We start from the raw sequence: 23,525 nt of genomic DNA, 5'->3' as shown, positions 1-23,525 counted from the left end.
CTTTTTTTTTTTCGCTATTCGACCTTACATTCACTCTATTACCTCATCAACTAAGTATAGGCCTAATCAACACCCTGTAGAGAGAAGGGAAGAACTGCTCTCAACTTTCCTCTAACATAGTGTTAAAGAAACATATGCTCTGCAGCACGGTACTTTACTTTTTAATGTTCTTCCAGGAGTGTCTCTAAATTTAGCCAATGTCACCAGGAGTAGTAGCGTTGTAATCATGGCTCGAAGGGGCTCATTGAACCCGGGACCATGGACTAATAGGGACCCACAATAACACTTTAAAACATCGAAAACAAAATATGTTGACCGTGAGAATTGAAATATAGGCCTATCGAATTCTTTTATAAGTTTGCTTGCATCCATTGTGTTATTGTATTTCTTTAAAAAAAAGCATCATGAAAATTGCGAAAGAACAAATTGATGTAAACCATATTAGTATGATGAAACATTTTATTTGGCTGCATCGCCAAGATTATCATAGGTAATAAAACACATTTTTTTATATTCAAGTATATAATCTATCCTTTCAAGAACTTCTTAACAATAAAAAAAATAACTGATTATATCGTCCCAAAGTCGAAGTCTTAAACTTGTTGGTCAATAGGCCTATATATGCCCTATCTCTAGTTGTTGAAAGGAAAAAAAAAGAGATACATTTAAACTTTTATTAAATTGATATCACTCAAGACAAAAAAAAAAGTCGATTATATTAGAATCTGTTTGTGATGCTAAGAGCAGGTCTACAAGAAGTCTGCATAATTGGTTAAAGGAATACACCTAGCAATGAAAAGTCATCAATTGTCTTGAAATAAACTGCAAGCCCCTATCTATGATGCTGCTTTTATCATTTAAGTTGATTGAACGATAGTCTTCGAACAAAGCGCACGTACAGCACCAACCAAAGCAGACGCAACATAAGCCTATTTTCTGCTTTTTGTCAAGACCAAGGGTGTGAGCGCAAATTTGGTCAAAAATGTTGGCACCTAACTCCCTACTCCCCGGCTACTCAGTAGGTGACTAGTTTTAGTTTTTCTTCGGTATCGCTGCTTTAAATCATCGAAAGTTTACTTTTTTAATTGAGCCCATAGACGTTAGAAAACAGATCCGTGTATATATTATTGTATGAAATATTGGGGAGGGGGATTTCAAACTATGAGTCTATGACGGTATGCCCATGCATGTAGCCTTAACTATTCTATTAAATATCGCTATGAGTACGACTGTAAATTTCTTACCAAGGTGTACAAATAGGATCAATGAATTTAAGTCATTGGTTAATATGCATGACTAAATGCATGACGCGTAGGACGTAATCATCTTCTTTTTTGAAGTAACGTCTGTATTATATAAGATATAAGATAAGATAATAAAACTAATTTCTTTTTTTTAACGTAGTCTCCCCTTAGAAATTAGACTGGTAGGACTGGAGTAGCAAACAACATTTCTACTGAGACAGAAAAGCAAGCACTCACAATCTAAGACGATCCATTCAAAGGCCAAGAACGCACTTAACTCCGGTTCATGGCAACGTTTACTCTTTGCAATAGTAAAACAATAACAAGTATTCGAAAACGGGCTCATTGCTTGTCACTTTTACTTGATAATTATAGGTGGATTATAGATTCTTACGTTTCGGTATGATTCTAATCTTACTTAGTCTTAAATTAAAGAGTTACTTAGTTAGACTTTAGACTACTTAAAAAGTACTTAACTTACTAAAGTTACTTACTTAGTATTAGAGAGAGTTGTTAGTAATGTTAGAGTCTTAGACTCAACTAACACTCTGACTCTAACAGTTAGTCTAGAGTCTTAGAGTTACTTAGATCTAGATTAAGTTAGATCTAGACTAGATCTAAGTTTACTTTTAGTTTAGACAAGTTTAGTCTTAAGTCTTGGTGAGTCTTCTAATCTAGTCTAGACTCTAGACCAGAGCAGGAAGGACTCGATCCTCCCGTAGTGCTCTGGCAAGAAACTGGGCTGTTCTGCATAATGCCTCAGGCTCATAGCTACCATACAAGTCGAGTGACTGCTCAGACATGTCCCCCCTTAGCTCTTGGAGCTAACCTAACCTGGCCTAGAATCTAGATCTGTAGTAATTTTCATCTTCTGAACAAGTTAAGTCAAGTGCTGCCACCGCAATGTCTACATTTCCAAGAGCTAGTCCTAGGAAAAAACTGGAAACATCTATAAACTTGTCATCCATTTGTCAAAAAAATTAGATAGACTCCCTATATAGATATTGTTTTATTACGCTATGCATAGTTACAATAAAATAGGATGTTGAAGAAGGTCAGGTCAATGAGGTTCAGTGCTAACATTAACCAACACCATTCCTTGCTTTGTAACTTAATGAACACTCTCAGTACACTAAGGAACACTTCATGTTATTGTATTTAAAAATAATATTATCTTCAATTTTCTTTTTTTAGCGGCCCCTGAAAAGGGGAAAAGACGCTATTAGTTTTGTGCGAAATGTCTGTCCGTCGTCCCGTTTAGATAACGTAAACTAGAAAAGATATTGAAAATCCGACATCACAATATTTTAGACCATTCAAAGTTCTGATGCAATGGCTACTTTTTTTTTTCTGAAAGCGAAAAAATCTAATTTTTAAAATCAGTTATGCAAGCAGTTTTTTAAAGAGAAAAAGCTAATTAGTATGCATTATAAGTTAGACCTAAATTAAAAAGAATAGTAATCTTGTAAACGTCATTTTCGTGAAAAAAAATTTTATTGCGGAAATATTTCCTTTTTTTTTTTTTAGCATTCGAATAAGAGATTGATCCTGGTGAAGACTGATTTTCAACTTCAGAATCCTTAGGTGCCTCTGAGTCCACCCAGTTCCAATGGGTACCTGATATTAGTTGGGGAAAAGTATAGGTGGTTGGTCATTGTGCTGGCTATATGACACCCTCGTTAACCGTAGGCCACAAAAACAGATGAACTTTACATCATCTGCCCTATAGACCACAAGGTCTGAAAGGGGAACTAGTTAGGCCAGTGTTCACATCTAACTTTGCATTCACTTGCACCTATCCTTTGATCTGCTGTACCGTTGGGGCACTACACAAGATCTGTCAACCTTCTTTCTCCATTCTTATCTCTCATTTGTCTTTGATATAATTTCATTTGGATGTTCTTTCTGAAAATATTGAAGCCTGCCTGGGTGGACCACTTCGGGGGCCGATTTTGAGTTTGTGTTTCCACACAAACTGTCTTTGTAATCTTGTTTTATATCAATTTCTTTATTTTTACACCAACTCAAGACAGACAGATTAGTGTTACTTTTCCCACTCTTAATTGCTCCCTTCTATGCTAAACCCTAACGCCACAAACTTCATAAAGGGCCATCTACTGTGGCCTACCTAAAAACAATAACCAAAAAAAAAAAACAACAGTGTGACCCCACGCATCTAGCCCCCTCACTCCACTCAGTGATTGTGACCTAATTTGGTACCTGATTGATCAACAATTGTCCCTCCCGCTAGTTTTTTTTTTCTGGTACTGTGTTGATGATACCATGCTTGGTACCTACCTAGGCTGGTCGATCAATAATTGGGGCCCAAGGAGAGACAGAATAAAAGAGAGAGAGAGAAGGATTGTGCCACTCATAAAAAAAAATATTTTTTTCATACATATTTTGTCCAGCTCTGCCTCTCATTAGCACAATGTTTAACGATATTCCCTGTCTTTTTACCCATTCACATCACATCTAAGAAAAGAAACAAAAATAAGTAAGAAAAAGTTATACAAAATAAATGCCTTGAGTTACATCCCTTTGATATATATGCATTTTCAACATTAAAATAGCTTTCGTTAGTGTCATTGATAAATTGGGTTAGTTAATGTCATTGATAGTGACAAACGAATATTATGGAACACCCCATATTTACACAAAGGTTTGTGTTTTTAAGCCAATTAGAAATATTTTAGATAGGTCATAGTTAGTTGATACCTAAATTTTCTAAAAATAATCTCCTTAACCCCGGACACCTACCCTCCTTCTGTCACAGAAGAAAAAAGTGACTTTGTCATATCAATGCTCTTTGAACGAAAGTAAACCCTTGTTTTTCAGAGTAAACAAAACTAAATGTGACTGAACTATAAAGAAATGGAGCATGAACAAAAACAATAGACTAGTTTCATCATAGCTATCAAAATAAAGGCTCATTTTAACAAAAATTGTGGGGTGTTGGCTTATATCAGAAAATTGTGGGTGTTTGTAATATGAAAATGACTATAGATAATTCTAATACTTCTTGATCTAGTACTAGATTCCAGATCTATTATAATCTCTACTAATGATTTTTTTTATTTTACAGGATTTCTACACATCAACTCACTGGGGTAAATTACCCAAATCTGTACAAGAATATTTTGACAATGTGGATCCTGCACATTTTGCTTGGCTATTAGAGAAAAATGAAGTTGCTAACACTAACAGGCTAATTCCACCCTTAATCTTATTGACACTTCATTGCTGCATTCACAATTTTTCCTTAAATAGAATAGGAGTGGATATTGAATCTCCCCAGACTCAACAGGACATAGCCTCTGCACTTCTTGAAACTAACGATGGAGATATTGTGGACACTCGGTGTATACAGCAGTGTAATTACAAAAATGGGCAATGTATGGATATGGAATACATGTTCAGAAAGCATGTGAAACCCAAGAAACAACACGAGATCAACAAACTTGGGCAAGTGAGGAGATATCATTTTAGTTGTCTGTTTAATGTACATATTAAATACTATTAACAATGTAGTCTTACAATATATCTCATTTATAAAATGGTCATAAAAATCAGAAAAAGTTTGCATTTGTGACAGAAATTTACTGCTGTTTACACAGCATGCTATATACAGAGCTCTATTGAATTAACATTTTTGTGTGTTTTACAGTCTTATTACAAAGGAATTCTCAAGTCTAGTTAGTGTGAAGCTCCACAAATGCTTCTTAATTTGCTCTGGATTGACATGGATGATTTATCACCACTTTTTCCCATTTTCTTGTCTTGTTATATTTTATCTTTTAGGTACAGTTGTGCTAAACAACTTTAAAAAAAACAACATATCTCCTAAGTTATTAGAATGACTACAAATTTTTCTTTTATTAAATGTAGATGTTACAGTGAAAAATCATTATATCAACATATGCACAGATATATTAAATGTTCCTTTAATTTAATTATAATATATATAAAACTTACCTCAAATTAAATTTAAATTACTATTTGATTATGATTGTCTTGCAGACAGTGAAACTCTTAAGTAAGACATGCAGCGCCAGTCAGGTCATTGATGTTGGTGCTGGATTAGGCCATCTATCTCGGATCTTAACGTTTCAGCATGGGTTGAAAGTAACTACAGTTGAAGCAGCTGATGGTCATGCTCCCAAAGCTTGTTCTTATGATAAGTAAGTGATAAAGCTATGTTAGTCAACAATCACAAAGAGGAGTGGCTCAACCAATGGGCATCAGGAAACACAGGCAGATCCATGTACAAAGAAATGACTATGCCAAATAAACTGGACAGTATTAACTTCCTCCCCCGCAAAGAACAATCTTCACTTTACCAAATAAGAAAAGGACACACACCTCTGTTAAATTACCATCTGAACAAAATCAATTCCACACAACTCCCCCTTTGTAGACACTGCGCCCACCCTTATGAAACCATTAACCATAAGCTCTTTGAATGCCCCTTCCTAATCCACCTTAGGCAGACCCTACTTCCACTAAAGCCCAACATAACCATCACCCTGTACGGCAGTGCTGAACAACTGAAGAAAACAGCACACAATTTTTCCTTGGCACAGTCTGCAAAAAAGCTCACAGCTCAGCAGCAATAAAGCTGGCTAGAAGAAGAAGAAGTGATAAATCTAATGCAGTTGTAACTTGTGCTTAAGGCAAAAAAAAATTTTTTGAATTCTATTTATTTATTTATTTCAGAGAGGCCAAAAAAGATGTATGCAAGGCTAATGTAAAGGTAGGATCATTTAATACAAATATTTTTTTAAATTACCATTTCATTGGTTAAAATTGTTAACCTTTAACCAAAGTGTTCCTATCCCTAGACTTAGAAAAAAATAATACAGATCTTTATCTTATCTTATAAAATCAGACTTTACTTCAAAAAAGATATGTCCTACATGTGTCCCTAGGTCAATCTAGTCATGCAAGTTAATTAATGACTTAAATTCTGCCAAGTCATTTGTTTTCCTGGCTGGCTCAGGCCACCTATTCCATGTTCTAATAGCAATAGGGAAAAAGGAGCATTTGTACTAATTTTTCCTAGCATATGGAACAAGGAATGTGCCTTTATTTTTGTTGTTTTTCTAAGTATTTTATTAGATATTGTATTTGAAGATTATGGTTCAGTGTTTTATGTATAATTGCTTCTATATTTATAAGTCTTCTTTCCTGAAGGGTTTCTAAATTTAATGATTTTACTAAAGGTAAATAGTCGGAATGTGTGAAGTGTTCTGTTAAGGAAAAGTTTTGGTAAACACTGTTCTAATCAAATGTAAATATTGCTTTGTTATGAAACTCATTGATCTAAAAAATGTTTGTTAAATGTTTTACATGTTTCAGATGTTCCTTCCTAGTCCAAACCTCCCGCAGGACGACGGGGGATGGGAGCGGGCAGGGTTTGAACCCGGGACCATCGATAAATCTGAATGACAGTCCAGCGTAAACCACATAACCAGGCAACTCTATTTTGTGTCTGTTCCAGTTTCTTAATGTTTCCTTGAGTTGAGGGGTCCCAAACAGAGGATGCATATTCTATTATTGGCCTAACCAAGGTTAAATAACATTTCAGTTATATGTTCTTATTTTATTTATAGAAATTTCTTTTAAAAACCCTATTGCTTTATTTGATTTTTTTTACAGTTTCATATAGATGGGGATTCCATCTTTCATTATATAACACCTAGGTATTTTGCGTTTTTAGTCTGTGATACTGGTTTACCATAAATAAGATAAGTGGTATTTTTTTTAGTTTTTTTTTGTTACTCTTTATAGCTGGCATTTTTTCTGGATGGAAAGACATACTCCATTTTGATTCCCGTTTCTGTAATTCTTCTAATTTTCTTTGTAAATTTTCTGTATCTTGTGTTGTTCTTATTGCCCTATATATTTTGCAATCATCTGCAAATGATCCTGAACTAATGCAAGTTGGTACATTATTTAGGTAAATTAGAAATAGTAGTGGACCTAAGACTTTATGTCCCAGAGTGAATCTCTTGATAATGACAAGACACATAAAGGTTTGGTCATTTTGTCACAATCATTCATATATTTATTTTATATCTCGTCTTTCAGTTTACCAGCTTTTGGTATTTGAAACATATTATTGATAAAATTTCTACTCCTTAAAGTCTGAATCAAACAAAGCTAAATCAGCTAAAGATTTGAAGTGCTTGTCTGATCAGCTGCTTCTGTCATTGTGAAGTTTCAGAATATTTTTTATCATTAAGCCACACAAAAGCTATTCAAACACCACTTGAGCCAGTCACTTTTAGCTCTTAACCATTAGTTTGATCACAATGGTTTAATTTTTTTTTAATAGTTTGTGATGTATTTTTTCAAGTTATTGATAATATCAATGGTTCCAAAGAATTAGGTACAATGTTGTAGTGGGCAGATTCTGAAATGATTGAAAAAATGTTTTGGTGGTCTGGTATGGTTAAGTTTTGAATTGAATAAAGAAAGAAAAATAAAGGTGATTCATTTGTAAGAAAAAATTAAAGTACCTATTGTTAGATAATTTCTATTCCTTGCATATTAGTTTAAATTTACCATTCACAAAAACAACAAAATTTACAAGTTCTGAAATTGTTTTTATTTTGTATCCTGTATGTTAATAAAAAAAACAATTAAACATTTAGTGTTTCATTTTTTTTTTTTTTTTCAAATTTTGGTGATCTTATATTTAGTCAATCTTACAAACATTTATAACTGATTACCAAAAAAAAATATTTTGTATCTCTATTTCTCTATTGCCCTTTTTTTTTTTTAATGCTTGTATTTTATTCCTCAGAAAATTTGCCAAGTCATGCCAAAGTCCTTGGAAAGTTCAATGAAATCATTGGAAAATCAAAGAAAAAAGGAAAATAAAATAGAGCAAAATCATTGTCATGACTCCTGTATAAGGAAATGTAATTCTTCATCGACAAACTACTATGGTATTTCTAAAAATGGGGAACAGCATGTTAGTTGTGATGATAAATTTGACTTAGTTATCACTGATGATAAAAATGTCTTAAAATCTGACTTGTACAATAAATTCACTGAAGATAATGATTTGGATTATTTACCTAGCCATGTGATCTGTAAAGTAAACCCTGATATTGACGCCTCAAATTTTTTGGATATAGTAAACATAAGAAATAATAATGGTAAGATTTATGAAATTTCTTATTTACTATTAATCCTGCTTTTTTAAGTTATTGATAATAAAGTATTCTAGAAACAAAAAAAAAATAAAAATGAGTTTCAATAATACAAATAAATTTTGACAATTAAATTTTTTAAATATAAAATGTTATTGAATTATTTAATGATTTTGTCTATTTTGAACTAATAAGCTTAATTTTTTCCAGGTCAGAATCAATTCATTCTTGTTGGTCTTCATGCTTGTGGTGATTTGACACCTACATTGTTACGGGTCTTTGTTGATTGTCCAGAAGCTATTGCCTTGGCATCTGTTGCTTGTTGTTACATGAAAATATCAACTGATGGGTAACTTTTTAACATTTACAAAATGGTAGAATCTAAACATGGTAATTATAATCTAACAGCTTCTACTGATTAGAAGTCTGGTAAAAAGTTTGAGCTTGTTTTTTTTCTCCCATTTCCCAAACTTTTCACAATTATTCATTGTACCTGACAAGACATGAATCAATCAAAAAAATTTACCAATTAGTTAATTAATTATTGATGATTTATTTTTATTTTGATATCCTAAGGTGAATAAATGCTACTTAATGAGAAATGTGGATGTATGTACAGATTTATTCCCCTTAATACATTTTTATATGTTTTTATCCCACTTTCCAATCTTGGATCAAGTTGAAATTTTGTATAATTATTCATAGTTGATGACAATACACGAATCAATAAAAAAATTAACCAATTAGTTAATGAATTAGTAATAATTAATTAATTGTGTTTTATGTGGCAGAAAGGGAGTTAAACCCTGCTATTTTCAGATAGATGGCAGTAATTAGTGGGCCTTTCCCTTTGATAAGCTTTGTCTTTAAAAAGTAATCTTTTTCTTTTGCTTGTTTGTGTAGAAATAAAGTATGATATTGTTATTTCTCTATTAATTTACAGAAGTACAAGATTAGCCAACTTTCCTATGAGCAAGTTTAGTAAAACTCTTCCCTTCTGCTCATTGACATATGTCTCCAGAGAACTGGCTTGCCACTTTATTGATGCTTATTATCAAAGGTTAAAAGGTAATTTTGCATGTAGCATAGGATCATATGTTTTGCTTTACACTTTTTTTCCTTTCTTTTTTCTTTATATCTAACACAGGGTTGTTATCAAAGTAATTAATATTTTGTTCTCAAACTTATCTTTTGAAGCTAATGATCAACACCTAAAGATTCACTCTTACAGAGCTGCCCTTCAGTGCATTTTAAAGTTTGCCTGCCCACAATTTAAAAATGGTGACTATCGTTTAGTGAGTAAAAAAGGATCAAGAGGCACTTTCACAGAGTAAGTTAATTTTAAGAGCAACTCTGTTAGTGATTTAGTGTATCCTTAATTTCAAGCAATGTCATCAACACTATTTTGTAAAATTTCTATAGATATGCTGTAGAGATCTTAAAGAAAGTGGGCATTGATGCAGATTCTGTACCACAGGAGATGTACCAACATTGTGAAATGCTAACGCAGTATTGGAAAAGAGTTGTGGCTTTTTACACAATTCGTTTAAGTCTTGCTCCTGTTGTGGAAACATTTATACTGCTTGACAGAGCTTTGTTTTTAAATGAAAAAGGTTTGGGTTTTTTTTGTTACTGAAAAATATTTCGATTTTTTTATTTTCTACAGTATTTTTTTAAACTTTACAAAGCAATATTCAGACTTGTCACAGCTTTCCTATTATATAACTCTATCTACTTACAACTCTGTAGAAACTACCTTAGGTCTCGCTACGTCTAGGTGTCCCTGGTTCAGCTGTAGTTAACCAAATAACGCAATTCAACCACTAGATCAAACACAGTGCCTTTAATAAACTTTTACTGTATATCACACACAAGCTGGGCTCTGTCTAACCACTCTCTGACAACAAACACATTTCCGGTCATTTGCGCAGAGTATAAAAATAGATTATACATACATGCACACATTCATCCGTGACAAGACTCATTTTGGTCAATTCAGACAAAATAAATGGACACAATTTCCAGACCCACATATTACTTGGCCAATATTACTAAATTGTCTGATGTGTCCATCAGTAAAAAATATTGCCTTTACTGTTTCTAAAACAAATCATTAGAGCTAGCACACCTCAAATGCCAAATAGTAATTCCTGTCTCCACTAGAACTTCAACCCTGGACCTTAAAATCAGAAAAAATTAAGTACTCAATTACTCAGGTTGCATTGTTTTGTAGCTAATTATTTTAAAAAGATAATTAACCATAAATGAATATATTTATTTAATTTTCAAATCTTTCTAGGAGTATCCAGTGTCCTTGTGCCAATTTTTAATTCAAGTATTTCACCTAGAAATTTTGCGCTATTGGCCATAAAACAATGAAATGATGAAAAAGTCAAAAATTTGAACAATTACTATCATACGGGTTAGTTTTACCTTGTCGCTAGTCAAAAGAAATTTTTAAATATTCTATTGTACGGTACTGTTGATTTTCAGCATTGTTTTATTTAGCTGTTATAAATTATAGCTAGATTATAATGAAATGGTCAGATGTTTAGTATTTTGTATTACTTATGGTGCAGTTGTTCCCATGTGGATATAAACCATTTTAAATGAGGATTGAAATAAAAATTGTGCACTTCATATGCTTTTTAAAATTTTATTTCATATAAATACCATTATGTGGTATATGTGATTTCACTATGATCTTTATAATGTTTTAAAAAGCTTACAGCTGTAATGACTTCTCATTTTATTCATTAGCTCTAGGAGAAAATAATTATCTACAATTTCAACAAAATTACTGAACAGTCAACAGTGATCCTCAAAATGTGTTCAGAATCATAAAATAATATTAAATAATGCAAGTTGTGACTGTGATGTATGTACTCAATATGTAAATTCAACTGACCACTATGGCCACTTACTAATTTGTGTGTAATACAAACTTCCATTGACCTCTTGCTTTTTTTCTTCTTTTATGATTCACTTAAATTTAACATGTAAATGTTTGGTATTACAATAGTTTTGTTTGTAGTTGAATGTTGTATTAGCAAAATATTTATCTACTTTCAAATACACTTTTAATCTGATAAGGATTTCATGTTATAATTTGTCTATTTCAGTTCATTTCTTTTTTTTTTTTTTTCATAAAAAGGTTAATATTTATCCTAATGACATTTTTTTTCATAGTTAAAAAAGGGAAACAAAATCTTGTGCTTTTACTTACAAATTTGTTTGTTTAAATACTTGTAATAAGGAAAATCTAAAGATAAAATAAATAACAACATGGGAAACAAACATTCTAAAGAAAGACAAAACAGTGGAGCAACATGTTTAAAATTGTTTGTTGTTTTCTGTGTTAAAATAAGACAATAACTTAGATCCATTTTTGGGACATGTTACTAAAGACTTTCAATAAATGTTACCAAAAACAAAATAACTATAGTAATTTTTTTATAACAAAAAAACTTTATGTAAATTAGGTAATAAAAAATGTATATACCTGCTTAACGTCACTAAAAACTGTAGAAGTATGACATAATTTTTGACTAGCTGTTACAAAAATTATACCTTTACCACATATTTTTTTCTTTGTTTGATAATTTTTGTTGAATAGGGAGAAATGAAATGACATGCAGTAAAATGTAAGTTTCCTCACTGACTATTGTAAATATTGAATATACATATGAATTGATAAAATATTTCTGATTGCCAAAAAATTAAATATAAATATATTAATCAAGGATTTTAAGACAATATGAAGCTTCAATAATAATAAATTTTGTACACAAAATATATAATGTACAATGAATAAATAAGTACACATGATACTATTATGTTTGATAGCATGTACATGTATATACATTCTGTTGAACATTCATTCCCATGGCCAGACCAGGTGAATGAATGAATCACTAAGACAACAATTGTGGAATTTGATTTGATCCAACCAACAAGAGCATGAAGAAAAACAATAATGTAACAAAACACATATTATGTTGTGAGTAATGCTTCAATCATATTTCAGCCTACCAATTGAAATGATCAATTTTATTCTTGTCTTGTTTTGTTGTATAGAATTCACAAAAAAACTGTTTTTAAAACATTATGACCTTGTCAAATTAATTGATTTCTAGATAGCATCTTACAGAACTTGAAGTGCATGTAGAAAAGAAAAACAAATTCTTGTTTCTTTCAATAGCTATTCAGGGCATAGTTATGGGAATATTAGTTAAAAGCCCAAGTGAGTCACAAATAACTGAATACTCTCCAAAAAGGATTTATTATTTTAAAATTTCTTGACATTGAATGAACAAAACACACATATTTAAAGAATTGTTAGTTGCATAATTTATTTGCTGTCACTGACCAACTTCCAAAAAATATGCCCTGTGTATAACAAAAAGATAATCAAATTCATCTTTATATGAGACTGAAAATTTTAATGGGTATAATTAAAGGGTTATACAGTTAATATTTATTATTCAAATGTTAATGTGATCATTTCGAACCTATCACAAAATATTCAACATATAACACACGCATAAAACAAAACAAGTTTCAAACATGCATTCATTTTGATTGAAGCAGTACACCATTTTGTTTGGATAGGCTAAGTTACTAGATTTAAAGGTAAGTATTGTCCATTCTTTGAACTGCATCTTGATGTATATATAGATTGACTGACCAAAGGAGGAACAAATAAAACATTTTTTATTTGATAAGTAAACTTCGACATTGTTTGAACCGTGTTCTACACACAAATGTAACTGAACTCTATATGAGACATTAAGTTGAGTATCAAGCTGTTACCAATGATTGCTTCCTACTTTTTAAACTCCCACATATTCTGACGTGAAACTTGTGCTATTCTCTGAAGCCAGAAATCAAAGGCAGTGATAGGAAGACGAAACAAACTGTATGACGTAAAGTCGTAGACTCACTATGGTTTTATTCAGAGAACACTTTGTGAGTTTCTTTTGAGGGCATAGGCCTACTAAGAGTTGAACCATTCATAAATCAACCACTTTCAGACATAAGTTAATAAGTTCTTTCAATAAACAGATTATGTCATCACCCTGTGTAGGCCTGTATTGTCTCGTGAATCCAGTCTGTGTAATAAGCCACCCTGGTGAAGACACTGGGGTAGCCTGTAGTTTGACATCCGCTGACTCCCCAAGAAGTCACTCCTGCCAGGTAATGATAGCCATTCTTTCGACATACCAATGGTCCCCCGGAGTCTCCCTGTAAAGGTAAATACGCATGACTAAACAGAACCAATAGAAACTTAACAGTAGACATATTTTTAGAATTACAGCCGCAAATATTTTTTTCGCCGCTACAAAATGATTTCTCAAATTGATATTGAATGTTTAAACCAGCGCATAAACAAAATTTGAATGGTCACATAATTTCCCCTTTCAGACACGGTATACGATAACTTTGTTTTTAATTGTTAGTACTGTAGAATCAAATTTCCAAGTAAATTTCCAATCTCTGAAACTTGAAGTATAAATAATTTTTAGAATTGAGTTGACAGCAGTGTCCTTGACATTGTTGAGAAGCGAAAATTTATCGCGAAAATTCCCAAATTGGACCTCATTCACCAATCGTAAACAAACAACATTTTGCCACGTGGTTCTCTATATCTTCTATACAAATTACGCAATCCATAAAGGCTGTCACGTGGTTTTTATTGCTTTATCAATATTATCACGTGGCTAAATGTTTGTTTGTTTACGATTGGTGAATGAGGTCCATTGGACATTGCATTACAGTACATTCAAATTCTTGACTAGTCCGTGCACATGAGGTGTTACTCCATCTCTCTAACCTTCACGACTCTATGCGAACACATGTTTGACTAAAACTTACATTGCACGCTCCTCTGTCTCCATTGCCAACACAGACATGGGAGTTTAAAATTCGTTTCCAACCCCAGCGAGCTGAGCACTCCGAGTTCTTCCTGATGTTCACTTCCAGCTCCATCAGCTCAGTTTCAACATGATCTGAAACATTGAGAATAAACATTAACAAAAAGAACAAAAAACACGATATCTGCATATTCCACATTAGTAATGTTACTTATTACAATATGAATTAATCGACAATTTAATTTTTTTTTAAATTACCAAACACTGAATCACCAAAGGGTGCAGGGATTAGGCTTGGCCTCATACATGCTGCGCGGAGCCATTTAGTCGTCGGATATCGCAGCATATAAGCCAGGCATGTCAAACTCGTTAAGGGGTATGGGCCGCATAAAACACTTACTATGGCCTGAGGGGCCGCAGCCAGAAAACAGCATGCTAGTTTTATGTAAATTAGAAACAATACAAGAGAATATAATAACTAATGACATATCTGTCCCTTAGTTAGCTAAATTTGTTGCACAATTTGGTAATTACAAATTACTATGATTGCACTTTTTTTTCCTTGTCCTGATGCTTGACATCTTTCTGGGATACAAGTTTATTAATATCGGGTGGAAGTTTGTTTGCCACTGACACTAACATCACAGACGACAAATTTTGATCAGTTAATCTCGAACGGTGAGGTGATTTGTAGCTTTCATTATAGAAAAGAACTGCTCACAGAGATCACTACTTGCAAAAATAGCTAGAATTCTGGCTGCAAATTTCTGCAATTCAACGTACCGTTTAGGTAAATAACTAAATTTTGGCGCACCCACTTCTTTATACTTCGCTTTCAACAAAGAATTTGACTACAATTCTATCAGCTCTAGTTGCCAGCAGCATTTTCAGAAGCAAATGAAAGTGGTTATAAAAACAACGAAAATTCTTGCTCGTATGAAACGAAGTCATGAAAACGGCCAGTGGAATCATCTACTAACGATTCCAGGTGTAAGACATATTTACCAAAATGTTGTAGCCGTATTTAATCTTTTTAGTTCCTGACACTTTGAGAAGTGAGAAGCCAGCAAATTCGTGTCCAATGTCATTCAGAAACATTGAAAATTGGCGATGATTAAAGCCATGGGCACAAATAAAATTGATAGTGACTGAAACCAGTCTTATAACATGTTGGGACTGTAATGGCTTTGTGCGTTATGTTTCTTGGTGAATGATGCACTGAAAATGAGCAAATTTAAAATTAGCATTAGTCTCTTATTTTTGAAAGTAGCTTTGCGTCAAAACCATTTCATAATGGTTAGTGCGCCATCCATTGTTAGACTAGCTATCTTTACCAAAGATAAATTGTACTGCAATATCACCTGTGGCGTTATGCATAGAACAAGTAGCTCCTCATGTATCTCAAAATTCCTGTCATAGGCCCTTATGAATATAGCCAACTGTGCTACACCCGTTACATCAGTTGACTCATCAAGAGCCAATGAAAATAATTCAAACTCTATTTTGTTCTTTAATTGTTCATGCGAGCTGATTGACATGTCATTTATTCTATCTGCCACAGTATTCCTAGTTAACGCTATTTCTTTGAATACTTTCACATTTTCTGGACAAATTACTTCGGCAGCTTTAACGATACACTCCTTCATAAAATCCCTTTCACTAAATGATTTGCTTTGGCTTGCAATAAAGTTTGAAAAATGTAGCTGGCTTTCACTGCTGATTCAATATCGTTGTTCAGTTTAACAAATGCTATTTTTCAATTTAAGTAGCTTGTCATCTTTTATTTTCCAGCGTAATAGTTTAACATTATTTTGATAATTTTTGAGGTGGCCAAGCGAGCCGCATGCAAGGTGGTCGCGGGTCGCATGCGGCTCCCGAACGCCGTGTTCGGCATGCCTGATATAAGCACTTTAATTTATAGATCGATATCCCGAAACGCTAGTATACAATTTTCTTTCAAATTCGATGAACAGAATTGCGGTATACATTGATATACTATAGGCCTAATAATTAGTGTGCTCCATCAGTACAGAAGAATCCTATTACTAAGCTCTTCTTCATTCTTTTTGATGACAATTAATGATCTTTCAACATGGCGTCCTTGACGGTTTTTTATTTGTCTATCCCAAAATCTTTCCCAATCTTGCTTTTTTATTATTATTTTTTATTTTTTTTTTTGCATTTTCATTTTTAAGGTTCCACTATACCCCGCCCCCCCCCCCGGGCCTTTTTAATTTCGACGTATCGCTCTCTTCTTTTTCTCTTTCTGAATTTTGTTGCATAAAGCAACAAAACACAACGAACAGTAAACTACTGTAATTAACTTGGTAATAAAAAATATATTTATACCGGTAACGCCTTTATTTCTGAGCTTGATGTCATGCTAAATGCGGCCACATCTTATGAGTTTACTCGGTAATAAACAAATAGAGGTAAATTTAGATTCCTTTGAGGTTGTTTAAGTCTGCGTGTAATTCCATTACTGGAGGGCTCGAATACATGTGATAATACCCCGCGTATTTAGGCATATATTAAATAAAAATACACTTAAGTCTCCAACTTCCTTGATTGCACATGGGCACCAAGATGCTTGGAACGTCAAAGGCCAACAGATTATCAGGATTACTCTTTGCGTTTGCATACTTACGCACTTTGCCTAAACACGTATGCAAGGTGAATTACTCGTCTGGCTCCCTCAATCGCCTACGCATCTTGTAGCCTAAATGTTTAGACAGAGCAGCGGTAACCAAATAAAGACCTTCGGGTCGAGGTCTATGAGCTTAAATTTAGAACCGTTTCCGGGCTAGGGATCTCGTTACATTTGTATGACGTCAATTTGTCCACCAGCTGCATTTGAATTAACCCGGGGTTTAGGCCACTCTCAGTCTAGGACAATGTGTGTAACAACTGTCATGGCTGTCTAAACAGAGGAAGTCTTACCTTTAGCTTCGCCCCATCCCATAATCCAGCACTCCTCCCATTCTCTGTGGATTTTTTCTTTCTCTGGTAAGCAGGCATGGCGGACATCGAACCCTGAGACGTCTGCTGCTTTAGACAATCTAAGTAGAGCAATATCATTGGGATAGTTGTCGCCATTAACGAAGTCCGGATGCTGAAACATTCAATACAAATCTTTTTATAGTTTCTATGTTCTACATACTTTTACACTTTAAACTCAAAATGTCTTTTGAAATTTTCATTTTAAGCGAAAAGCCTACATATTAGTCAGTGGAAGCACTACATGATATGACTAATTATATTGTCAATAAATAAATGTGGTCGGGATGGGAATACATTTTATGTATGAGATGGTAATTTGTAAAAGAATTATAATTAGTGTTTAAGCGATGATATGGGTTTAAAAATGTCTGGGATTACTATGAAGAAAGAGTGTAGAAAGAATCTCGTTGACAAATGTAGGCTAACTAAAGCATTGTCTTCAAACTAAAACTTTGTCCCTCCCCCTAAATCTTGTTTTACAAAACACAAAAACATAGACAAAAACATAGACACAAACTTAGACACAAACTTAGACACAAACTTAGACATAAACTTAGACACAAACTTAGACATAAACTTAGACACAAACATACGAGCGCTGCCCCCCCCCCAAATCCTTTCCAACCTTGTTTTACAAAACACATAGTTATACACAAACTCGTAGCGCTGTCCCCCCCCCCCCCCCATCCTCTCCAAGTCGTTAGGTAAATAAAAAGTGTTTGGTGAAAGTGTTAGTTCAAAGTACAGACATATTTGTGCGGATTATCCTTACTTGATGTCGGGGAAACCAAAGAGAGGAATGTACAATGTAGTCACCTTTGTTCATAAAATGCTTTTTTTGTAAAATTAAAAGTGTTGTATAAAATTTACCTTCACAATATAGTCCACACTTTGTGCGGAGCCATGTTGCCAAAACACAGCTCTCCATTCGTCAGCAGTATTAAAGTCTGGCCTGAAAAACAAAACAAAACAAAAAACAATTGTTTCATTGGCAATCTTCTGCTGAGAGGCACTTTAACTGATCAACTAATAAATTCAGTCGTCCTTTTGGTTGCCATCGGGCATATGCAGTAAAAGTGTTCAACATTTGATCTTCGGCTGCTCTGGTGCTGGACTTAATAAGATCATCTAGTTCTAAATGTGATATCTCAAAACTCACCCAGCGACGCAATGCGCAGCAGTGACAACCCACTGGGGATGGATCAGCGTTGCTCCACACACATGCCTCTTGGCCCATGTCAGCTGCAGCGATACCACCCACGGCCACCGTCCACGTTTGGCAGGGAGTCCTCCTACAATCATGCTGGTGACTGATACTCCACATTCTGGGAGATAAACAGAATCACACATAGACCTCTGGAGCTATAAATCGATTTTTTTTCTCTTTGAATTGTGGAGAGAAAAAATCCACTAATAAACCAGCTTTTTAAAAAATATTTTATTATTTGAAAGGTTAGGGTTTGAAAGTTAGGAGTCAGTGTTTATGTTTTATTGCTTCTTGACTACTTTGTTTTCTGTTTCGGAGTGTCTCTAAGTTAAAGGATTTTACTGACAATTAGGCTACTCTAGTTAAGCATGAATATTCATTTATTATAAATCTCACGGATCTATATATTCGCGACTGTTCTAGCCTCTATGTTGTTTTTTTTATTTGAGAGGAGTCCCAAATAAAAGACGCATATTCCATTGTTGGTTTAACGGTAGTCTAACCAATGATAAATAACATTTTACAAAGCTTATATCAACTCATTCTGTCTATTTGTCAGACTAATAGAAACGCTGAAGAAGTTATATCCCTCACTTCCCATTTTCGAATTAAGTTGAAACTTGACATTTATTGTCGGAGACAACACATGAATATCAATTAGACAATTTTAAATAGGCTACAGGTATTTCATTGTTTTTTATCGAAAATTGAAATAATTAACTTTTTATATTTTGCCTGTTGTTTAATGTTCTTGTTTGATTTGTAAAAATTCCTTTTAATAAGCACAAATGCTTTGAAATTTCTAAATAATCTCTTCAATATGAGCATTCCATGATAAAGTTCATGTATTGCAATACCTAGATATTTTGAGTAACATGTCACCCCGTTGTTTTTAAATACTTGAAAATGGAACGTGCAATATCTCTGTAGATTTTAATGTTTTCATTGTGTGTAATATTTTTGTATTTACTGTTACGTCGAACTATTCTTTCAGCTAGAACTATTTTTAGCTAAACATCTCCTAAAACATATTTTTGCACCTTAAACATCCAGACAAAAAGAGAACAGTTGTGAAACCTGTCTCCTTCACTCACCTGGAAGATATGGAGGAAAAGTGGTGCTGTTGATTGCTGGGTGTTTGACAGGTAGCGATGCTCTGGAGTGGCTAACTGGTCGAACTTTTTCTGGAGGAACTGGTGGGCCTAACGTCACTATGTCAACCCACCAGCTAGTAGTTGGTCTCGACGTGCTGTGGGTCTGGATTTCCACCACAGGCGTGGTTTGAAGGGATTTCACATCTACACTGACTTCAGCGGTAAGATCCGGTTTATTGTCGGGCACATCGTATCTGTAGTGGAGCCGGTCAGTTTTCAGACGCTGGTTGTTCACCCGCTCTTTCCTAGCTCGGGGTTGAACATGCTTCTGCCGTGTCACCTTTGATCTCCTCCTTAGCAGCGGGCCTAGTGTTCCGATGTACACAGGGAGTTTAGTGATTGTTGTTGGAGGCGGTGCTGTAGTTGTGGTTGTTGTGGTTGTGCTGGTGGTAGTTTGTGTCAACATGGTTGTTGCTGCTGGTTCTCTCTGTTTGCCGTTGTGGTTCCAATAACCACGGCTCGTGTCGGTTCCACGTTGCTTGTACCTTCTCTGGGCATTAGTTCTTGTGGTGGATGGAGATGTGTAAATAGACTTTCGTTTTACGAAAACACGAGAGACTTTCTTTGTCTCTGGTAGCTGGGGCCCTTTCAGGGCGGCCGTCTGATGAGAAGGCTCTTTATTGGATACGGGCTGTGTGGTTTTCAATATGATGTATTCCCCATGACGCCTCACCGGATTCAGACGCCGTCTTCCAGTTTTAAATGCACGACCGTTGCCATTGTGAGATGTGGGATTAAGTTCTAACTGCAGCCTTGGTTCGACCTTGTAGTTGTTGTCTTCGACAGTTAAATGTTCTGGTGGTTCTGTTGTAGATGTTGTCGTTTCTTCAGTACTGGTCGTCGTTGTTGTAGTGCTAGGTGTTGTACTTGTCGTACTTGTAGTCCAATCTTCTTTTTGAGTGCTCTCCCATTCATCATGGTGCAGACGTGACTCGCTTTCAGAACTATAGATACGTTGGTCCCCGTGCTCGGTCGTATGCTCAGATTCATCTACGGCTGTGCAGTCATCCCATCTGGACTTCAAGGGCACGCAATTAGTCGCTCTATTAGACCACACCTCGTTACCGGGGCAAGTCATAGCCGCTGCCATTCGATTCCTGACGCAGACAAAGAAAACTCCACAATTTTCTTCATCTCGCACCCACTGTAGGTTTGACCTTTGACATGGAGTTCTCGCCTTGTACGTCTGCAGAAGAATCTCGTCCTTGAGTTCGGTGTATTCGGGTGTGCTCTGGTAGCCTTCGATGTCTCCATGAAGGTTTGGATGATCGTACACATTGTACGGAATTCTGTCATTTTTGCTGGGCACTAAATCTAACACTTCTTCTGTAACGACTTCTCTTTCAGAATTGGATAACATGACATGGGTATTGCCTAAGACTGGTCTGCTACGGCCTGACTTTCTAAGAAACGGTGGCGATTTTCTGACTCCGTCTTGTCCTCTACTTAGTGCAACTTTTCCCTTTTTTAATGATTTGTAATAATTTGGCAAATCGGTTAAATTCGGTGCCTGTTCTGTGGGATATGTTTCTATATGATCATTACTTAGGGGCATGTTGGTAAACTCTCGAGAAGAGCCAGGTCTGAGCTTCCTGCCTCTTAAAGGCCTGTATTCCCCGCCATTGAACAAGACGAGCTTTATTGTCCGATTTTCTTCCACATCGTCTCTGACCAAAGTCTTCACATTATTATGACTAGCGGTGGCTACGTGGAAACATTTGTACACCACAAACGCCAAAAGCAAAAGCCGGAAATTTATAAGAGTTCTGAATGTTTCATCAATTACTAGGATCAAACTTTTCCTTCTTTGTCTAGGTAAGTTGTACCCAGTATTAATACAATCTGTATATATCTCGTAGTCACTGGTCATCTCTGTCCACTTCATAAAGCAAGTAAGCTTCCCCGATGAAACATTAGAATGGCATTGTTTTTGAAAGTCCAAGTTAACAGATTATCGTCCATCAAAAAATGATGAGCACATTTTCGTAGATTTTTGTGCGAAAAAAAGACAAAAACAAACAAACTTACTGTAAAGTTTGATCTATTATATCCTCAAGTGAATGTAAAGCACAACTTTCCAAGAAAATTCCTTATGTTTAAGCGGAGAGCTGCATATGACTGCACATTGGAACGGTCTGGACTAAAGCTGAAAGTTGGATCAAAGTTTCCAAGTTGAAGGAGGTATAAAGAAAAAAAAGCCACATACAAAATGGTTCCACGAATCCTTGGCTGTGCGAGCTACAAGTTCGAAAAATGATATTCTTCCAAACACAAACCAGACGGGGGAGTTAACTGCTGAATTCCCTTCGTCATCTGCTATGTTGGACAAAACATTTCAAACGTGAGGCATGCAGCCGCTAAGGATTTAGTTCATTTACGGGCGGCGGGTGCCGCGACGTCGTTTTATAACCTAAGGAAGTCTTCCTCTGCCCCCCCCCCATCTTCCTACGACCCGCTCCCTCCCCCATTTTCCCTATTTCTTGTCAACTTTCTCAACTGCATGACGCCGAGAACGTGTGTAGGATAGAGCGGGAGAGAAACAGGAAGGGGAGGGGCAATTCAGTGAGGGAGAGGAGAGAAGATAGAAACAGCCTGTCCGGCTACTGGTCGATGTCTGTGTTTGCCTCATCAAGAGATTGTTTAGCCAGGCTCATCCAGTCAACAGAGAGAATTCACCTTAATACATCTATATCATCTCAGGAATTAATTTTACATTTATGTACAAAAAATTCCCCCCTCCCTTTTTTTCCCCCTGTAAGTCGTAAGTCTATATCGTTAAAGATGTTAACTAAGTCAAAGACAATAACAGTACCATCATTGTAAGTTTAAGTCTTATTGGATTGCTAATAATTTTAATAAAAGATATTCCTTTAAAAAAAGATAATTATATTATTATAAGCACTATTTAAGTTAACTACTTACAATATTGGATGAGAGCATCTTCAAGAAATAAGATTGATATTTGTTTTTTTTTAAATAAAATGTATTACACCAATGAAGTGCATTTATATAAGCACTTTTTTAGCGGCATGATCAACACATAGGCCCAAATAGCCCATTTTCTGGTCTGTAAAATGGGAACAGACAGACAGCTCAAAAACAATAGCGGTTTTCCCTTAAGGAGCAGCTAAAACGTCAATAGTATTATAGGCAAGGACATATAGTGCTTGTGTGTAACCGTGTAACGTCCATAGACATAAATAAATATAGACTGGCCGATGAAAGAGTTTTATGAAACGAAAATTTGTGACTTGCAATTTTGTGTACTTTATTATACAGCATTTATGAGCAGTATAAAAGTTAAGTATTCATGTCTATTTCAGCCACACACCTATATATATATATTGTAAATAAGGAGGCAGTGTAGTTTTGTTTAATCTCTAAGAATGAAGATCATGCAATTTTTCATAATTCGGAAATCCGAATACATAGACATAAATAAATATAGACTGGCCGATAAAAGAGTTTTATGAAACGAAAATTTGTGACTTGCAATTTTGTGTACTTTACTATACAACATTTATGAGCAGTATAAAAGTTAAGTATTCATATCTATTTCAGCTATAACCTATATAAGTATTACAATATTTTCACTTGTTTTTTTTTTTAATCTCTAAGACTGAAGATCATGCAACTTTTCAGAAATCGGAAATCCGACAACAATAGATGTACATGTTTTCAAGTTACATGAAGTTATTTCCTTTTACCAGTCTATATTTATTTATGTCTATGTCCGAATACAATAGATATACATGTTTTCAAGTTACAAGAAGTTACTTCCTTCGGCCAGTCTAACGTCATTTAGATGTGTTGCTTCCGACGTTCTGTGGGAAAGTTTCCGATGCAAATTTTAACATTACCGAGTGACGACCTTGTCAAGAGTTGGG

General features: G+C 34.7%; 2 protein-coding genes across 4 annotated transcripts; one reads left to right on the top strand and one right to left on the bottom strand.

The window, feature by feature from the left end:
• The first annotated feature begins 1,427 nt into the window (after positions 1-1,427).
• Positions 1,428-12,512, top strand: LOC106073938 (methyltransferase-like protein 25B). Of its 3 annotated transcripts, XM_056028319.1 has the most exons (11): positions 1,428-1,644; positions 4,330-4,713; positions 5,265-5,425; positions 5,961-5,997; positions 8,053-8,410; positions 8,615-8,753; positions 9,348-9,472; positions 9,602-9,734; positions 9,827-10,017; positions 10,704-10,826; positions 11,165-12,512. In XM_056028319.1, exons 1-10 carry the CDS (start codon positions 1,531-1,533, stop codon positions 10,781-10,783), a joined length of 1,722 nt encoding a protein of 573 aa, XP_055884294.1. In that variant the 5' UTR covers positions 1,428-1,530; the 3' UTR covers positions 10,784-10,826; positions 11,165-12,512. The 3 variants fall into 3 exon arrangements, with proteins under 3 accessions (XP_055884294.1, XP_055884287.1, XP_055884301.1); XM_056028312.1 differs by lacking the exon at positions 11,165-12,512 and having other exon boundaries at positions 10,704-11,044; XM_056028326.1 differs by lacking the exons at positions 1,428-1,644; positions 11,165-12,512 and having other exon boundaries at positions 4,497-4,709; positions 10,704-11,044.
• LOC106074102 (uncharacterized) lies at positions 12,499-21,994 on the bottom strand. Its single transcript, XM_056028298.1, has 6 exons — positions 19,579-21,994; positions 18,437-18,602; positions 18,148-18,229; positions 17,218-17,389; positions 14,279-14,412; positions 12,499-13,648 (listed from the first exon to the last, which is right to left on the bottom strand). Exons 1-6 carry the CDS (start codon positions 21,521-21,523, stop codon positions 13,478-13,480), a joined length of 2,670 nt encoding a protein of 889 aa, XP_055884273.1. The 5' UTR covers positions 21,524-21,994; the 3' UTR covers positions 12,499-13,477.
• Between the last annotated feature and the right edge of the window lie 1,531 nt (positions 21,995-23,525).

The sequence above is a fragment of the Biomphalaria glabrata genome, chromosome 1 (assembly GCF_947242115.1).
Source record: "Biomphalaria glabrata chromosome 1, xgBioGlab47.1, whole genome shotgun sequence".
NCBI lineage: Eukaryota > Metazoa > Mollusca > Gastropoda > Planorbidae > Biomphalaria > Biomphalaria glabrata.
The sequence above is the reverse complement of the archived record's forward strand: the minus strand, read 5'-3'. Positions and strand labels throughout refer to the sequence as shown.